At 40.2% G+C, this 18,898-nt stretch overlaps 2 protein-coding genes and 1 non-coding gene across 3 annotated transcripts in view; 1 reads left to right on the top strand and 2 right to left on the bottom strand.

Annotated features, from left to right (window-relative positions):
• The window catches only part of LMLN (leishmanolysin like peptidase), a 48,080-nt gene extending 38,938 nt beyond the window's left edge, over positions 1-9,142 (bottom strand). The window contains exons 1-4 of the mRNA XM_052646764.1: positions 8,924-9,142; positions 1,616-1,710; positions 1,028-1,058; positions 40-122 (exon numbers count right to left, since the gene is read on the bottom strand). Coding sequence (XP_052502724.1) covers positions 40-122; positions 1,028-1,058; positions 1,616-1,710; positions 8,924-9,142 — 428 coding nt within the window. The remainder of the gene's footprint in view (positions 1-39; positions 123-1,027; positions 1,059-1,615; positions 1,711-8,923) is intronic.
• A 2,211-nt stretch (positions 9,143-11,353) lies between these two features.
• LOC128058290 (U6 spliceosomal RNA) lies at positions 11,354-11,459 on the top strand. Its single transcript, XR_008200435.1, has one exon. It is a non-coding gene; the product is annotated as a U6 spliceosomal RNA (small nuclear RNA).
• A 1,865-nt stretch (positions 11,460-13,324) lies between these two features.
• On the bottom strand, positions 13,325-17,178 carry RPL35A (ribosomal protein L35a). The gene is given in 6 exon segments (XM_052639921.1): positions 13,325-13,401; positions 14,600-14,744; positions 16,145-16,297; positions 16,512-16,540; positions 16,542-16,556; positions 17,152-17,178. Coding segments are annotated over 6 exon segments (378 nt in total). The 5' UTR covers positions 17,164-17,178; the 3' UTR covers positions 13,325-13,377.
• Between the last annotated feature and the right edge of the window lie 1,720 nt (positions 17,179-18,898).

Consider the following 18,898-nt stretch of genomic DNA (forward strand, 5'->3'; position numbering starts at 1 on the left):
TGCTAAACAATTGAAGAAAATGTGTGAAATGTGACATACCTGCTAAGTAATATAGTGCCCGCAGGTCTACGAACCTGGAAAGTCTTCTCTAAATAAGAAACAGCTTGTGGGAAAAGTTTGTTCTAAATAAAAGTTGAAATAAAAAAAGTCAGAATTACAACTAAGAGATAAACCATATTAAAACAAGCAAGCACAGGGTATTAATGACTAAAGGGAAAGAAGGAAAAAGCCTTGTAACTCAAATACAATATTTAGTCAAAGGTTGTGTGGCTAGGGGTAGGGGACAGAGTGAGCGTAGGAGCAAAGGAATTTCTTCACCTTCTAGTTTAGTTTTGGAGGAAAGAGCACCAGAAAGTTCCTTTCGTACCCTATTTAAATAGAATATTATAAAACATAAATCACCACTATTAATCTAACTTACTTTAAATTTGAGACTGCTTTAGATGACTCCAATATTCATGTAGTTCATGTTAAGAAAACCTTGTATTTAGAAGATCTGCTTTAACGTCACCAATTTCTGTTGCCCATAATGAGCTGGCTTAGTGTGTGTGTGTGTGCGTGTGTGCGTGTGTGTGTGTATGCATGCATGCCTCTGTAATAGTTAAAAAATGTATGCAGCCAGCACCTTTATAAACAACCTTGGCATTTCATACTATCAGGCCAATTATTCTTCAGGAGAATGAGCACTGACACCAAGAAAACTGTTTTTGATGTTTTTAAAAAGTCATCTTTTCCATCCTATCCTAAGCATGCTCTGCTCCCCTAAAACCTAAGAGGACAAGTAAAAGAAACGAGAATGACTTAATATCACATCATAAAATGAGAAAACTAACTTAATATCAAATATGAACAAAGTTTTAGTGAGTACATCACAACATGTTTGTGAAAATGAGACATACACTTACCACGTCTTTTATCTAGTCATTCACAAAATAGTCATGTATATATTTTCCATTACTGAAGTAAAATTAACATATAATAAAATGCACCATTTTAAGTGTTCAAGTCATGAGTATTTATTACATACCTTTACAAGGTGTCTTTTCTCAGGGAGCAACCTGAAAATGACGACATAAAACATAAAGATTGCCATGCTGAGGGCAAACCATTGTCTCATTTGTTCAGAATATATCTGGCAGGAGCCCCAGATCTCAGCGAGCATTTTAGAGTTGATCAAATACAGTCTCGTTCATTTGGCAAGTTAAAGATAGGGAAAGACATCAACTACTCCCAATAGCTCTTCACAAACTACTACAGATTCATAATTTATCTCTTTTCTGAACCTCTCTTTCTTTAAAAATCAGGCTATATCATCTCTCTGGTTAATAATTTTGCACATGTTCTTATTATTGTATACACTGGTACTTCCTCTTATTTTTCCTTCAAGTACTTATTGTAGCCAGGTCTCTTATTGACCACATCCAAGTAGATATATGCTGGTTCTGTTTAAATTATTCAAAATGCATAGGTTTAAATCATATCCCATGGCCTTCATCTTTCTAAACTAAAAAGCATATTTAGTTTAATTCCATTTATGGAACTCCAGGTAACAAATGAAAGTATCTTCACAGTTTGATTCTTAATAAAAAAGATGACAGAATAATGGTGTACTTACTCTTCAATACTTTTATCGTAGATAATCTTAATTCTTAAATGTTCATTAACATCTCTCTTTACAACGTGATTTTTAAGATGGACCTTATTTATGACCTGAGAAAAAGTAATAGATTTGAAAAAATACATATAGGTTAGCTACTTAAGGACTCAAAATTAACAAACTAAATTTTAAATGTAATACTCAGAAAAAAAAAATACAAGAACTAAATAAATCAAGAAATAGTTCGTGCTCATGGATACAAAAACTCAGTATTATCAAGATATCTGTCGTGTCCGACTCTGTGCAACTCCATCCCTGGGATTCTCCAGGCAAGGACACTGGAGTGGGTTGCCATTTCCTTCTCCAATGCAGAAAAGTGAAAGTGAAGTCGCTCAGTCATATCCGACTCTTCGCAACCCCATGGACTGCAGCCCACCAGGCTCCTCCGTCCATTGGATTTTCCAGGCAAGAGTACTGGAGTGGGGTGCCATTGCCTTCTCCGATGTCAGTTCTTCCCAATTTCACCTATGCCAATCCCAATAAAAATTTCAGCAAGTTATGTTGTGAATATCAACAAACTAATTCCGAAGTTTATATAGACGGCAAAAGACCCAGAATAGCCAACAAAATGTTGAAGAAAAAAAGTTGAAGGAATGACACTACTTGACTTCAAGATTTACTATAAAGTTACAGTATCAAGAGAGTGTGATGCTGGAAAAAGGAGAAACAAATAGGTCAATGAAACAGAATAGAGAGCCCAGAAACAGACCCATATAAATACATTCACCTGATCTCTAACAAAGGAAAAAGGCAATAAAATGAAACAATGTCTTTTCAACAAATGGTGTTGGAACAACTGGATATTCATATGGAAAAAAATGAATCTAGAGTCAGACCCCACATCTTTTATAAAAATTAACTCAAAATGGGTTATAAATCTAAATGTAAAATATAAAATACAAAACCATAAAACTCTTGAGAAGATACTATAGGAGAAAAACTAGATATTCATGGGGATAGTGATGACTTTTTTTTGTTTACTTTTTAGTACTATTTATTTGTTATTTATTTTTGCCTGTGTCAAGCCTTAGTAGCAGCACACGGGATCTTTCGTTAAGGCTCGAGCTCCAGGGTGCGTGGGCTCAGTAGCTGCAGCTCGCAGGCTTAGTTGCCCTACAGCATGTGCGATCTTAGTTCCCTCACCAGGGCTCAAACCCACATGCCCTGCGTTGCAAGGTGGACTTTTAACCACTGGACCAGGGAAGTCCCTATTTATTATTTTTTAGTTGCAGCATGCAAACTTTTAGTTGCGGCACTTGGGATCTAGTTCTCTGACCAGGGACCAACCCGAGGCCCTCTGCACTGGCCCCCACTAGACCATAAGGGAAGTGCCTAGTGATGACTTTTTAGATACAAAACTAAAGGCATAATCCATGAATGAAATAATTGATAATTTCAACTTTATTAATAATAAATACTTCTCAATGAAAGTTAACATCAAGAAAGGAAGACAAGCCACACACTGGGAGAATATATTTGCAAAGGACACGCTGGATAAAGGACTATTATCCAAAATATACAAAGAACTCTTAAAACTCAACAATAAGAAAATGAACAATTCAAGTAAAACACAGGCCAAAAACCTTAACACACACCTCACCAAAGAAGGTATGCAGATGGCAAATAAACATACAAAAAGATGTTTCACATTACATATCATTCAGTTCAGTTCAGTTCAGTCGCTCAGTCGTCTCCGACTCTGCGACCCCATGAATCGCAGTACGCCAGGCCTCCCTGTCCATCACCAACTCCAGGAGTTCACTCAGACTCACATCCATCGAGTCGGTGATGCCATCCAGCCATCTCATCCTCTGTTGTCCCCTTCTCCTCCTGCCCCCAATCCCTCTCAGCACCAGGAAAACACAAATTAAAACAATGAGATATCTCTATATGGCTATTAGAATGGCCAAAATCTGGAACATATACTATACCAAATGCTGCCAAGGATATGGAGCAATAGGAATTCTCATTAATTACTGGTGGGAATGCAACATGTACAGCTATTCTGGGAGACAGTTTTGGCAGTTTCTTACAAAACTAAACATACTCTTGCAGTCATGACTGCTGACCACTCAGCAGTCATGCTCCTTGGCAGTTACACAGATGAGTTAAAAACGTAAATTCACACAAAAACCTGTTCGTGGATCTTTATAGCAGCTTTATTCATAATTGCTACAACTCAGAAGCAGCCAAGATGCTTTTCAATAGGTAAATGGATAAATAAACAGTGGTATATCCAGACAATGAAATAGTATTCAGAGTTAAAAGGATGAGCTATTAAGCCATGAGAAGCCATGAAGCAAACTTAAAGGCATATCACTGACTCAATGGACATGAGTTTGAGCAAGCTCTGGGAGATGACGAAGGACAGGGAAGGCTAATGCGCTGCTGTCCACTCGGTCACAAAGAGTCAGATATGACTGGGAGACAGAACAACAACAAAGTAAAAGAAGTCAATCCAAAAAGGCTACATACTATACGATTCCAACCAGAAGACATTCTGGAAAAGGGAAAACTATGGACACAATACAAAGATGGGTGTTTGCCAGGGATAGAAGGATGGCAGAGGAATAAGCAGAGCACAGAGGATTTTGAAAGCAGTGGAACTACCAGGTATGACACTGTAATGATGGCTACGTGTCATTATGCATTTGTCCAAAGCCATGGAATGTACAACACCAATTGTAAATTCTAATGTAAATTATGGACTTTGGGTGCTTATGATGTGTCAGTGTAGTTTCATCAGTTATAACGAAAGTACCACTCTGATTAGGGATGTTGGTAATAGTGAAGAGGAATACAGTACTTGGGAAATCTCTGTACCTTCTTCACAATTTTGCTGTGAGTCTAAACCTGTCTTTATTTTTAAAAATAAAGTATTTAATTAAAAAAATAAAGATGAGAAGACAATGAAACAAATAGTTAAAGCACTAAAAGAAAGATGTTCAATACTGAAGTTTATCTCCAACGACATAAAAGATAAACTTTCACATCTCACAGACAGGTGAGATATAAAATTCTAATCATAAGCAAGCTGAAATGACTATACTAATATCAGCAAAGCAAAGGCAGAGAGTATTACCAGTAATAAAGAGTAATGTTTTATAATAATAAAGGATGAATAAATACATCAGAAATTCATAATTATAAGTGTGAATGTACCTAGCAATAGATTCAAAATCCATGAAGCAAAAACTGACAAAACTAAAGGAAGAAAAACATTTAAAATCATAGAAAATTTTAAGATCCTATCAATTAGACAAAAATTTTAAGAACACAGAAATCTATAGCTAATATTTTATAATAACTGTAAATGGAATACAACCCTTAAACTTGTATAAAAAATATAGAAATCTGAAGTGCACCATCAGTTACCTTACCTTATTGATGTGCACAGAAAACTACACTCAGTACCTATAGTATACTCTACTAGTACACAGAAAAGTTTAGTGGGATAGAGCATATGCTGAAGTATATGTAAAACAATTTCAAAGAACTGAAATCTTACAGAAGATATTCTCTAAATTAGAAATTAATAACCATAAGCTATCTAGAAAAGGACCAAATATTTAGAAATGATATTTTAAACATTTTTAATAACCCATGGATCAAAGATAAGATTACTTGGGAAAATAAAAGCATCTAAACTAAGTGATAATTAAAATACAATGTGTCAAAATTTGTGAAGTGTAGCTACATTTGTACTGAGAGAAATACAGATCTTTAAATGTTTATAGTATGAAAGAAAAAAGAGCTCAAAAACAATGATCTAAGTCTCCTCTAAGTCTCCGCCTAACAATATGAGCAAAGTAAATCCACAATAAGGAGAAATAACAAAGAACAGAAAACAATGAAATAGAAAACAAGAGTTAAAGACAGTTACCAAAGCTAATGGTTAAAATTATTAATAAGATTAATAAGCTCCTAGAAAGAATGGACTAGAATAAAACAGAATAAACACAAATTACCACATTGGAAATGAAAGTGCAGATATTACTCAGATTCTATAGACATCAAAAGGATAAATATTTTATCACCAACTTTATGTCAGTAAGTGTAACAATTTAGATGAAATAAAGTCCTTAAAAAACACACATTACCAAGACTGACACAAGATTAAATAGATACTATGAATAGACCTGTATCAGAGAAACTGGATTTATCTGTTCCTAAAAAGTGGTTTCTTGGGGCCAGAAGTGAAAACATGAGTTTTCTGTAAATGGGCACAAGGGTTCTTTCCAGGTTGATGAAAAAGTCCTAAAACTGGACTGTGGTGATGGTTCTGTAACTCTGTAAATTTATTAAAAATCACTTATTTGGATACTTAAGTGGGTGAATTTTATGGTATATAAATTATAGCTCAATAAAAGTGTTAAAAAAAAAAAAAACCTTTTCATAAAGAAAACTGTAGGCCCTGATAGTTTCAGTTATGCATGGCATCACTGACTCAATGGACATGAGTTTGAGCAGACTCCAGGAGATAGTGAACGGCAGGGAAGATATTAAGGAAGATATTTTCTACAAACTCTTTTAGAAAATACGTGATAGAACTTTCCAACTCATTTTGTACAGTCAGCATAATTCTGATACCAAAAGCTAATAAAAATTTCACTGAAAAGGAAACTATAAATAACCAACATCACTTATAAACATAGATATAAAAATCCTTAATCTATGAGGAAACTGAATTCACAAGTGTATAACACATCATAACCAATTAAAATCTATTCCAAAAATACAAGGTTGATTTACTTCTGGAAAATTCAATGTGATCTACTATTATTATACATTATATAATTCCATTTATTTAAGCTGAATTCTAGAACAGGCAAAACTAATTTGCTGTAAAATCTAAATCTAATACGAAAAAAATAAAAAAAAAGAAAAGAGATGGGAGAGACTGATTGGCACAGGAGAAAATTTTCTAGAGACTTAAAAATGTTCTATTCTGTATTGTGATAGGTTGTTGGTTTTACATGAATGTAAATGATTGCATTTGCTACATTTTAGTAAATATAAATTTTATGGGAAAACAAAAAAACTTGTAAAAGTAACAATAACAGTGGGTGGATAGAGAATGGACAAAAGTATATGAAACAGAATAAGAGAACAGTGGTAGTGCTGAAGCTGGGTGAAGGGTCATGGGAGTTCATTACACTATTCTGGTTTTGGTTTTGTTTTAATTTACACAATAAAAAATAAAACCAAAACTTAAAAGTTTTCGGTTGAGAACAAGTTATATGAGTCACATGTTTTGTAGTTCCCCACCATTACCAATATAAAGTTACTGTAATTTCCTGTTGCAATTAACAGAGATGCAGTCACTACTGTTACAATGAATAGCACTTGCCTATTCTTTGTGTCCAATTTAAAGCAAAGAAAATGGCTATGAGGACTTGTTACAACATACTCTATGAAGAAACAGGAAAATTTATTAGGAATGAGAACTCTCAAGAATTTAATAGCTTGCTTTTAATATCCAAAGCACCATCACTATTTAGTTTGTTCAGCCAAGAGCCATAAATAAGAATAGTGGAGGGAAGTTTCAGGAAGAGTTTTCAAGCTCTGTACCTTTATTTTATTTAGCCACACCGCACAGCACGTGGAATCTTAGTTCCCTGCCAGGGATTGAACATGTGTCCCCTGCAGTGGAAACTCTTAGCACCGTACTGCCTGGGAAGTCCGTTTTCAGCTCTATAAAAAGAACAATGATCTCTCCAAAAAGCAAAGGGACTGCCTCTGGAGACAATTTCCATATTTGTGGAAATGTTCAAACGTAAGTGAGAGATTTGTACACTGGCAACAATCACGAGAAGAAAACAGCTATTAAGGTTCCTTCAAGTACAGAGATTTTGCAGTTCTTTGAACTACTTTCTCTTGATCTAAATTCAAAGAGAGAAGTGCAGGGCTTTGTGGGAATGTATTTTAAAAAGAATTCACTAGGTAGGTGGGGGAACTGACATGTTTAAGGGTACAAATTTGCAACTAGTAGATAAGTAAGTCCTGAAGATCTAATGTACGACACAGTGATTACAGATTACAATACTGTATTATACACTTACAAGTGCCTAAGAGACTAAAGAATAAATAAAACAATTCAGCCAGAATGCAGTGTCATGATAAAAGCTGTAATATAGCCACAAACACCAAACTTAGTATTCTGGCATATACGGTTATAACAGCATACAGAGAAATTTGAAAATTATCACAAAAATTAATGGTCTTAAACTTCTGGGCTGAACTGAACATTTCCAAATTAATCTTTTTTGATAAAGTAATAAGACAAAATATTAATATAAAATCAAGCACAACATGGAGCCCTGACCCCAGGTACTATGTTTCCTTTCCTCAAAGAATACTGATTTACTGTGGCCCTCCTCTAAATACTGTACAGAAATCAAAGTACAAGACACAAACCTCATACACCAAGGAAAATTACAATTCAACTACAAAAGCAAGATATGTCTGAAAAATAAGCTGTCACCACATAGCAGGACTCGGTTAAGTGCCAGAAAAGAGTACAGATAAGACATATTGTAAAATGAAAAGAACATTCTGCTGCGGTGGTTTCAGCAGGCTGCCTTGCGATTAAGGAACTAAGAATGAAAGAATTTAGACAGGAAGAAAAATATAATGGGAGGGAGAAAGGTATTTCAGGGCAGGAGAACAGGGTAAAGCAAGCAATGTGATGAAGTAACTTGAAAATAAAATCTGAATTTTGTCTCCAGAGAACCCCCAATATCTCTGCAACGATTTTGTCTCGCTCTCCAATCAATCCTTTTTCAAATCTTTAGGTCACTGGTTTCCAAAGTAAGGTCCTTGGACAAGAAGCATCATCAACGATCTGGGAACTTCAACTGCAAATTGTGAGGCTCCATCCGAGATCTAATGAGTCAGAAGTGGGCAGCAGGAGGGAATGAATGGAGCGGCCAGTTGAATTTTAACAAGTCCTTAGGACACGACTGAGCGATTAAGCACAGCACAGTAGGTAATTCTGATGGACACCCAAGTTGGAAGACCACTGCTCTAGGACAACTTGCTAAGCACAACTCTCCGCACGGGAAAGTGATGATGTTCTTTTCAAACGCCGAATTGAGCCACTTTGCTGGGTGCAGGAAGAGAGCTGACGGCTGGTCCCAACCCTCTCAGAGTTCAGTCTCTGGCCCAATCTCGCTTTCTCCCCCAGTACACCCTGTTCCAACACTATCCTCTCTACCGTTGCCTCCCATATTACTTTACTCTCACAGGGCCCCTCCGTCGCCCTACCTCAGAGTCAGAGGGGACATGGTGCCGGCATGGAGGAGAACTGCGCAAGGAGACAGGAATAGATGCGGTGCTTGCCCGGAGCCCACCTAAAAGAAGTAAAACGCCTCGGACCCACAAAGGACCGCTCCAGTGCCACCGGCTCGGGCCCAGGCCTGAATCCGAGGAGCCCGCTTTTCTACCCAGCTCGGCCGCCATCTTCAGGCCGAGCGTCGTTACCATGGAATACGTGACGCCTCCGCGCCCAGCGCCAGCCCCGCCCCTCGCCTCTCGAGGCAGGTGGAGGGACTTGGCGGCTGAAAGTTGTTTTTTGATTGGCTGGCGTCACCGGTAAGAAGTTCAACGCAGATGAGTCGCATCGCGATCATCGGGTCTCATTCGCGTGAAGCCGGCCGATAAATGCCACCTAGAGGGCCACGTGAGTTGCGCCGTGAGACGATTAGTCGGTGTTGATGGTGATGAGATGGTGATAAGTGCGTGTCTTTACTGAGGGAGTTTTACTTTTTAATTCAGTTATTCAGTGAAAAAATATGACCCACTAGGTGCCAGGAGTTTAGACATAAATAGATGCAAAATCTTACGATTTAGCTATTTAAAAGTTAAGTGGAATGTACTTTTCAATTTTATTTATCCTGAGTCACCGATTTTAGGACCTACCTTTTTTAAAGTTGAAGGTAGTTGATTTATAATATCGTGTTAAATCCACTTAAAATTTTTTTGTCCTCCCCCTTGTGGCTCAGCTGGTAAAGAATCCGCCTGCAATGCGGGAGACCTAAGTTCGATCTGCGGGTTGGGAAGATCCCCTGGAGAAAAGAAAGGCTACCCATTCTAGTATTCTGGCCTGGAGAATTCCATGGACTGTATAGTTCATAGGGTCGCAAAGAGTCGGACACGACTGAGCGACTTTCACTTTCACAGTAGGTGGGATCTTAAGTTTCCTGACTAGAGATCAAACCCTGCCCCCTGCATTGGAAACGTATCTTTTTAATCACTGGACCGCCAGAGAGGTCCCAAACCCACTTCTTAACTAAAATCATTTTCTGTACAATCAATGAATGTTAAAGAGTTGCAAATGCGTTAACCCCGGTAGCTTAGATGGCAAAGAATCTACCTGCAATGCAGGAGACCCGGGTTTTATCCCTGAGTAGGGAAGATCCCCTGGAGAATGGCTTACCTACTCCAGTATTCTTGTCTGGAGAACTGCAGGGACAGAGTAACAGTCCATGGGGTTGCAAACAGTTGGACATAACTGAGCAATTAACACTTTTAACCCTGGAGGAAACCTGGTAGATCCTTGCTGTTAAAAGCTTGAAAGCTGAGCTGTGAGGAACTATGAAGAACAAATCTCCTTGTGGCCCACAAAAGAAACCACAAAACTGGGAACTGGAAGCACTGAGCTTGTTAACAGTCACTTCAAGAATTGAATATTATAAATTACTATACTAGGAACTGTAGTAGGTTAAAAAAAAAATCCCAAGAATTTATACTTCATTGGATAAGATTATGTACTAAAACAAACAAACAAACAAACAAAAAAAACGGGTGGGGAATCCTACACAAGAATAGTGGCATTAGATGTGGCTATCATCCCACTACAGGAAGTTGGGATTTAAAACCAAATTTATCACTTTTAGTATGTGCTCTCTACACAAAACCACACAGAAATTCCGGATTGTGAATAAAGAAAGAATGGTACCAGTTATCAAGTTCCTAGAGATAACAGCAGTGTCTTAACAGTTCAAAGGATAAGGTGCTAGCCATTTTGGTTCATTTCTGTGAAACAAGCAATTCCTCCAATGTAACTTTGTCTTGAGGACAGTCTGCACTAAACCAAACCTCTATGGGAGCAGATTAAGTCTAATACAGGCTCTCACAAGTGCTTCCATTACATTAGTTTAAGAGTATGCATGAATTTGTGTGCAAGGCTTACTTCCAACTGCATTTACTCTGGTTATCCTACAAACTTTCAGCTTGCTTTTTCTTCAAGCGCCTACCACTTCTTGTTTATCCACCTCATTACTCTACCATTATCCCTGGATCTATCCATTGAACTCCAACAGAGATGATTTCCTCTCCTCTATACGCCTAATCCAGACCCCAATAACTACCTGCCTTCCTAGACACGTTGACATTCTCCAGCTTTCTCAAACTCATGAACTCTCCCCTCCTAACCATCTCCTGGTCCCCCAAATTTGTGTAGTTACTTGTTCAGCAACCAAAGCTGAGAACATTACTTTTGAAGACTCTCTATTTCAGTGTGCAAATATCTTAGTTAAGACTGCAAAGCCTACCTGGTTTTCCCTTCGTTTATGCTGGGTTGCACAGGGATCTTTCTAAAATATGAAATTTTGTTGCCTGTCACTCAAGCTCATCAATGACACTCTAATACAAGAATATTGTTGGGACATCCTTGGCGGTCCAGTGGTTAAGACTGCTTCACAACTCACTTTGGAAGCACACAAAAATTGGGATACTACCAAGATTAGCATGGTCCCCACACAAGAATGACACACAAATATGTGAAGCATTCCATATTGACTCGTTTCCACTGCAGGAGGGGCGTGGGTTCAACCCTTGTTGAACTAAGATTCCATATACTATGGGTGATACAAAAACAAAATTAAATACTAATATCCTGGCATCTGGTAGTTTTCTAGTCTTTCCAATTATGGAGTAATAGGTTTTAGTCACATTATATTACATAACCCAGTTAATTTGGTTCCTCAAATGCCTTCTAAGCAGAAGGCACATCAAATCTTTGTGCCATTTCCCTTTTGAAATTGTAGGAAGAGATGCTTGGCAACTGATATTTCATCTGCTGTTCCTTGCCTTGACCCAACTTTCCAAGTTCAATTTCCTTAAGATCCTACTCAAGAAATTTGAAATGTGGTGGCCTTGAAAGGGTGAGGAGCATGGTTGCTCCATGATTCCAAACTGCTGCTTCTTAGAACCCATTGTTTCCCTTACGGCCATGCCTCCCAACAGTTGCTACTGGACAAAGACTAGCAGTACAAACACATACCCAATCTCCCTGACTCTTTTGGCTTCAGGGCCACCATTAAACTAAGTGAAATGTAGAACTGCTATGTTCTACTCATTTTTAAGAGCTCTTAAGATAAGCCCACATACAATTTTAAGTCAAAAGGGGCTCAGTTTGTCAAATTCCCATTCAGTTCAGTTGCTCAGTGGTGTCTGACTCTTCGCAACCCCATGAATGACAGCACGCCAGGCCTCCCTGTCCATCACCAACTCCCAGAGTTCACTCAGTCTCACGTCCATTGAGTTGGTGATGCCATCCAGCCATCTCATTCTGTCGTCCCCTTCTCCTCCTGCCCCCAATCCCTCCAAGCATCAGTCTTTTCCAGTAAGTCAACCCTTCGCATGAGATGGCCAAAGTACTGGAGTTTCAGCTGTAGCATCATTCCTTCCAAAGAAATCCCAGGGCTGATCTCCTTCAGAATGGAGTGGTTGGATCTCCTTGTAGTCCAACGGACTCTCTAAAGTCTTCTCCAACGCCACAATTCAAAAGCATCGTATCATGCCAAAATATCTCAATCCTGCACTTTACTATATTAAAACATGGAGCCAAAGAAAGAAAGCAACACTGTCCAGGCAATCCTGACCACCCTCTACTAAGATTTATGGCATTTTGGAGGCACTTTCAAGTTACATATTATTCCCAACCAAGCATTGTATAAATACTGGAATGCTTTGTCCAGTCACAAATCCCAAATATATCTCACCCACATTTGTTCAAATAAGCCACCAAATACCATCAATATATTCCACAAATTTCTCCCATCTACCATTTTTAATCCCCAGATTTCCCAACCAATCTATATCAAACAAGTGCATGCTATTATTACAAGGTACTTTAGATCAAAACAAGGTTCTTTCAGTGTAATGAGGGAGACAGGTACCAATACCACAGTGCCAGAGTTGAAATAAAAGGACGAATTATAGGTCCATTTGATGTGGAAATCTGGAGAAGTTTTACATATATATCAATACTGGCTAAAGGGACTTCCCTGGCCGATTAGTGGTTAGGACCCTGCACTCTTACTGCCAAGGGCCTAGGTTTGATTACTGGTTGAGGGACAGAAAAAACCCATTAAGCCACACAGTGCTACCAAGTTTAAAAATGTGTCCATAGGCTAGGTTCCAGTGCTCCATCACTAGAAACCTTCCAAGATACTCCTTTCCACTGTTTCCAACTAAAAATCACTTGTAATCTTCCCCCTACCATTTAAGGTCTTGTATTAAGATACAAGAAACATCCATCCTCATCAAAACCCTCCTATAGTCCTATATTCTCTAGGCTCCTGTGTACTCTGTATATGCCTGATAGCCACCACCATTTTAGGACTTAGAAACTGTATTCAGGACAAAGAATTTTTTAAGCCATTTAACAAAAGCACAACAGGAAAAATCCACACTTTTATTTATTTTCAAGAAGTTTAAATTCTCGAAGGGTACAGCATCTGGGGGGGGAAGAACACAAGGTACATGTTATATACAAGAATTACTGAATACCACAACATAAATACATCTCTCATCCCATTACCTATCTGAGAGGCACCCAATGACTCATATCCTCATGGGAAGGGAACTAATGTTTATAGCCTTCAGTTTCTGAATAGTCACTGACTAAGAATCAGTACTGGGAACACAGAGTCCATTTAATTTTGCCTCCTCTAACAATACGGGGGCTTCCCAGGTGGTGGGTAGTGGTAAAGAATCCGCCTGCCAGTGCAGGAGACAAGTCAGAAACCCTGGAGAAGGGCACAGCAATACACTCCAGTATCCTTGTCTGAGAAATCCCAGGGACAGAGGACTCTGGAGGGCTTCAGTCCATGAGGTCACATTTGGACATGACCAAAGTGACTTCACTCACATGCATTAACAGTAAAAACCTGCTCTGATGAAAAATTTCAACTGCTCAGCAGGGTTCAGTAGTGCCCTGTGTCCCCAAAGATGTAGCCATATCTATTAAAAATGCATCCTAACTAAAGAAAACAGGAGCTATCCTGTTAGAAAAACCACAGAATCTGGAGTTGAAGGCTTTGCCTGAAGCCTTGGGATATGAGCATCTGTTAGCCTTAATACCCATTTCAAGACTGTTATGATGAAGAGATGGGAAGTATTAAGAATTAGGTCCAAAAAAAAGATTATGCCAGGAAAAGGTATACTGAATTTTTATTTTCTAGCAATTACTTCAGAGCCTAATACATTTCTCAGAAAACTATTTAAATAGCTGACCCTTGAACAAGCCAGGTTGAACTGCATGTGTCCACTTATACAGATTTCTTTCAGTAAATACATACTACACAATCTGCAGTTGACTGAATCCACAGATGCAGATGGCAACTGCAAAGTTATACATAGATTTCCCACTAGCCCCTAACCCCTGTGTTGTTCAAGGGTCAAATGCTATTCCCCACCACTTCCAGGCAGCTTTAGCAATTATCCGAATCTAGGCACAATCCATTTGAACCCTTTGCCTTCACTTTTCACATAATGCCAAGAAAACATTCCATAATATATTTTCACAGTAGCCGCTCATTTTACAGCCTGAACTATTGGTGACATTTTATTATCACAGTAGTCCTTAATGGTCCAAGCTGAACCCCTTGAGCTTAGTTTGATTCCAAAAGGTTCCACAGTTAACAGTGTACTTACCACACGAATTCTGTGTCCAATGGCCTTAGCAGGAAGGTTGCTTCGGAATTTGGCACGAACCATGCCACTGTTTCCGTGAGCTCGAGTGATCTTTCCCCAGATTACTCTGGTTTTGTTAGGTTTTCCACCAGGAGTTACTGTGTTGCTGATTTTAAGACGATTAAAAATAAAAAAGGCATAAGAACCCACAGACCCAATATAGTGTGGTGCAAAATCAAGGTGACTTCTAGATCAGTGGCCCTCAACCCCAGTTAACCACTTAATTCACTTGAGAAATAAATGCTAATAACTGTAATAGTGGAGAAGGCAAGGGGTAAATGAAAAAGGGGACAAAAAATGTGAGTATAGGGGGAGAAACTTGTTTGTAATTGTAAACAGCCAGGGAAGGCATTACTAAAAAGCTAATGCTGGAAAAAAGACTGGAAGGTAAGGGAACAGCTTGTGTTAAAAAACGGGAGATTGTGTCCCTGGCTTGCTGCTGCTACTGCCGCTAAGTCACTTTAGTCGTGTCCGACTGTGTGTGACCCCATAGAGGGCAGCCCACCAGGCTCCCCCGTCCCTGGGATTCTCCAGGCAAGAACACTGGAGTGGGTTGCCATTTCCTTCTCCAATGCATGAAAGTGAAAGGGAAGTTGCTCAGTCGTGTCCGACTCTTCGCAACCCCATGGACTGCAGCCTACCAGACCAGGCTCCTCTGTCCATGGGATTTTCCAGGCAAGAGTACTGGAGTGGGCTGCCATTGCCTTCTCCGGTCCCTGGCTTAGGGAAAGGCAAAATATCACCAAGATGAATCTTAGCTGGGTTAAGAGAAAACACGGGAGCCCTAAATGCATAAAGTCTTAGAAGCTCCTTAATGACTTCAGCTTTTAACCATATGAGAAGGGGACCAGCTGGAGTTTCAGCAAAAGTACAGATGATCTGACTTATAATAATTAAAAATCTCAAAGGCTCTCTCTGGTTGCAGCAGGAAAAGGGGCTGAGGGAGATGAAAGCATTCCCCAAAGATCTTTTTTAAAACAAAAAACAACAGTCCACCCATTTCTTCCACCTCTCCCTCAGCCTCTATCCCAAAAATTTTAACCGAGCTGGAATGGGTTTAAGAACCAATACTCCAGAGATTATCTTTAAGCATCCATAAAATATATAACCTCAAGAGATCAACAAAATGAATTAAGGTACATGAAAAATGCTCTGCTGCTGCTAAGTCACTTCAGTCGTGTCTGACTCTGTGCGACCCCATTGACGGCAGCCCACCAGGCTTTCCCGCCCCTGGGATTCTCCAGGCAAGAACACTGAAGTGGGTTGCCATTTCCTTCTCTAGAAAAATGCTCTACAAAACCTTAAAATCATATTATAAGAAGCTGACTCCTCCTTTGAAACAATTAACAGCTGTAATTTTTCTAAGTGCAGTAGACATCTACATCCAACACTACCCTAAAATTGCTTAAAATCCCAAAGTAAAAACCACAACAGTATCAATTACTTTACCAACTTAAAATGAGACAAATCAAGTAAAAACTCCAGAGTATAATACTATAAACTTACTTCTTTGCTTTGTACACATAAGCACATCTCTTGCCTAAATAGAATTCAGTTTCATCTCGAGCATATACACCTTCAATTTTCAGGAGAGCAGTGTGTTCCCTTTGGTTCCGTAGACCCCGTTTATAGCCAGCAAAAATTGCCTTGGACCACAGCCTAAGACAAAATACATTGTTATTTCTAAGCTGTTAAAATCTCACTTAACTTCAACAAGCAACAGGTATGGTTTGACTTGTGATGACCCCCACCTAAATTTACCTACACCAAACATCTATTTTTTTCCCCCACCAGACTTAAACTTACATTTACGATCATGCCTAATAAACAAGTACACTTGTAAGTACAAAGCAATGATATTTAAAACACATACCTTCCAGACATATTTGTCGTTTTAGAAGTCCCGTTCCCAGCAGGCCTTCAAACAAAAATAATCAGTTTAAAACCCCGCAACGCCCGTTTCCAACCTACTAGCTTCCTCTGGAACAGCACCCCAAACTCAAAGAATGCTGGGTAACTAAGCTAACGCCAAAATGAAGATAAAAACTAAAGTGGCAAAATTCTACAGTACAAGACATAACTCCTAGAAACACCAAAAGAAAGTCTTAAGAACAACACTTTTACACACTGAAGTCGCTCAGTCGTGCGACTCAAGAGTCGCGACTCTTTGCGACCCCCACGGACTGTAGCCTGTCAGGCTCCTCCGTCCTTGGGATTTTCCAGGCAAAAGTGCTGGAGTGGGTTGCCATTCCCTTCTCCAGGGGGCCTTCCTGACCCAGGAATCGAACCCGAGTCTCCCGTATTGCAGGCAGCCGCTTTACCGTGGGAGCCACCAGGGAAGCCACACTGAACGGGAAAGAAAAGCTAAGGAAAGACACAGTAAACATGCAAAACACAGGTTTGAGGTGGCAGTAAATGGACAAAGAACCCTGCCTAAAGGTGCCGCTGCTGCCAGACAAAATGCATCTGTTTTGTATTTTACTCCGCTAGGGCCCGGAAGCAACTGGGGTTACCGGAGCACCCATTCTCGGAGGTCAGGGAACCAGCACCATCAGTCCCTTATCTCCTCCATCCTGTCCTCCCTGTTGCTGGAAATCACAGAAATCGTTAGCTGGTAGAGCCTCGGAGTCACACCCGTGCCTCGTCCGAGGGATACAGCCGAGCCTACCCCACTTATTTGCCCCCAAAGTTCAGCTGCAGGAACTCTACACACCTTCACAGGGTCCAAGATGGCTGAAAGAGACCAGCGAGGACCCGCCGCGTGGCCTTGTGGGTAAATACATCTCCGCCCCGCCCCCTTTTAGGTAACTTCCGCGACCGCCAAAAAAGTAAGCCTCAGAAATCGCCTTCTGACTGAAATGAACCACGTTCAAAATCACCTGTACAATTCTTTCCCTAAGTCCTTTTATCTTTGTAAGCTGCAAAATGTATTATTTTGGAACACAGGGAGGCAAAATAGTAGCCAGCTAAAAGAGAAGAAAAGGTCCTCCGAAGCTGTCCGTTGCCATAGAAACACCTTAGCTTGGTTCCGACGGCCTCCGGGGGTGTAGTTGGCAAAGTGAAGCCAGAGGGGAGGACGACCTACGCATCGAGTACCCTAGAACTGGTTCGCCAACAAGGGGGTATTTTTCCTTCTTACCACTTAGGAGTAGGGCAAACGGAAGCTCTCGGATCCTAGCCTGGAAGGGAAAGACCGCGAGCAAGAAAGCAGGAGGAGAAAGCTCTTAATTCTCTATACCTTTCCTACCCCTTTGCATGCATATATACTCAGTCGCGTCTATTTGCGACTCTATGCACCGTCCTCCACCAGGCTCTGCCCTTGGGATTTCCTAGGCAAGAATACTGGAGTGGGTTACCGTGTTCTCCTCCAAGGGATCTTCCCCACCCTAGGAGCTTACCTGCATCTCTTGGATTGGCCGGCGGGTTCTTTACCACCAGCGCCACCTGGGAAGCCCTCTTCTGCCTTTCTGCGACCTTGTTCAGTCGTGTCCGACTCTTTGCGACGCTATGGACTGTAGCGCGCCAGGCTCCTCTGTCCTTGGGGTTCTCCAGGCAAGAATACTGGAATGGGTTGCCATTCCCTCCTCCAGGGGATCTCTCCAATCCAGGGTTCGAACCAGCGTCTCCTTTGGCTCCTGCATTGCAAGCGAATTCTTTACCCATTGAGCCACCTGGAAACCACTCCCCGCTCCTTACCACCCTTTTAATCCTTTCCTCCTTTTACTCCATTATCTGTTTAGAGAAATGACTTAAGTTCTTACCGCCGTTCTTCGTTTTGACTCCGAGGGTGAAGAGAACATCCCTGACAAAGCCTTGTTGCCTTTTAAGGAGAACTCAGCTGCCAAAGGGCTTTCCTGGTGGCTCAGCGGTTAAAAAAAAAAAAAAAATCCCCCTGCCAATGCAGGAGACGCAGGTTCCATCCCTGGGTTAGGAAGATCCCCTGGAGAAGGAAATGGCAACCCACTCCAGTATTCTTGCCTGGGAAATCTCATGGACAGTGGAGCCTGCCAGGCTAGAGTCCATGGGGTCACAAAAAAGTTGGACACGACTTAACAACGACAGCAGTTGCTAAATTCCAAGTGCCCGTCACCTAGCCCATGTCCAATTGGTCTTCAGTAAATATTTGTGCACTGGAATGGGATAGCTTAGTGGATGCCCAAGATTTACCTTTCCTAATTATTGCACATTATTTGTGTTGCTCTTTGGAGAATCCATATCAATAACCTCAGATATGCAGATGACACCACTCTTATGGCAGAA

The sequence above is a fragment of the Budorcas taxicolor genome, chromosome 1, assembly GCF_023091745.1.
Source record: "Budorcas taxicolor isolate Tak-1 chromosome 1, Takin1.1, whole genome shotgun sequence".
Classification (NCBI taxonomy): Eukaryota; Metazoa; Chordata; class Mammalia; order Artiodactyla; family Bovidae; genus Budorcas; species Budorcas taxicolor.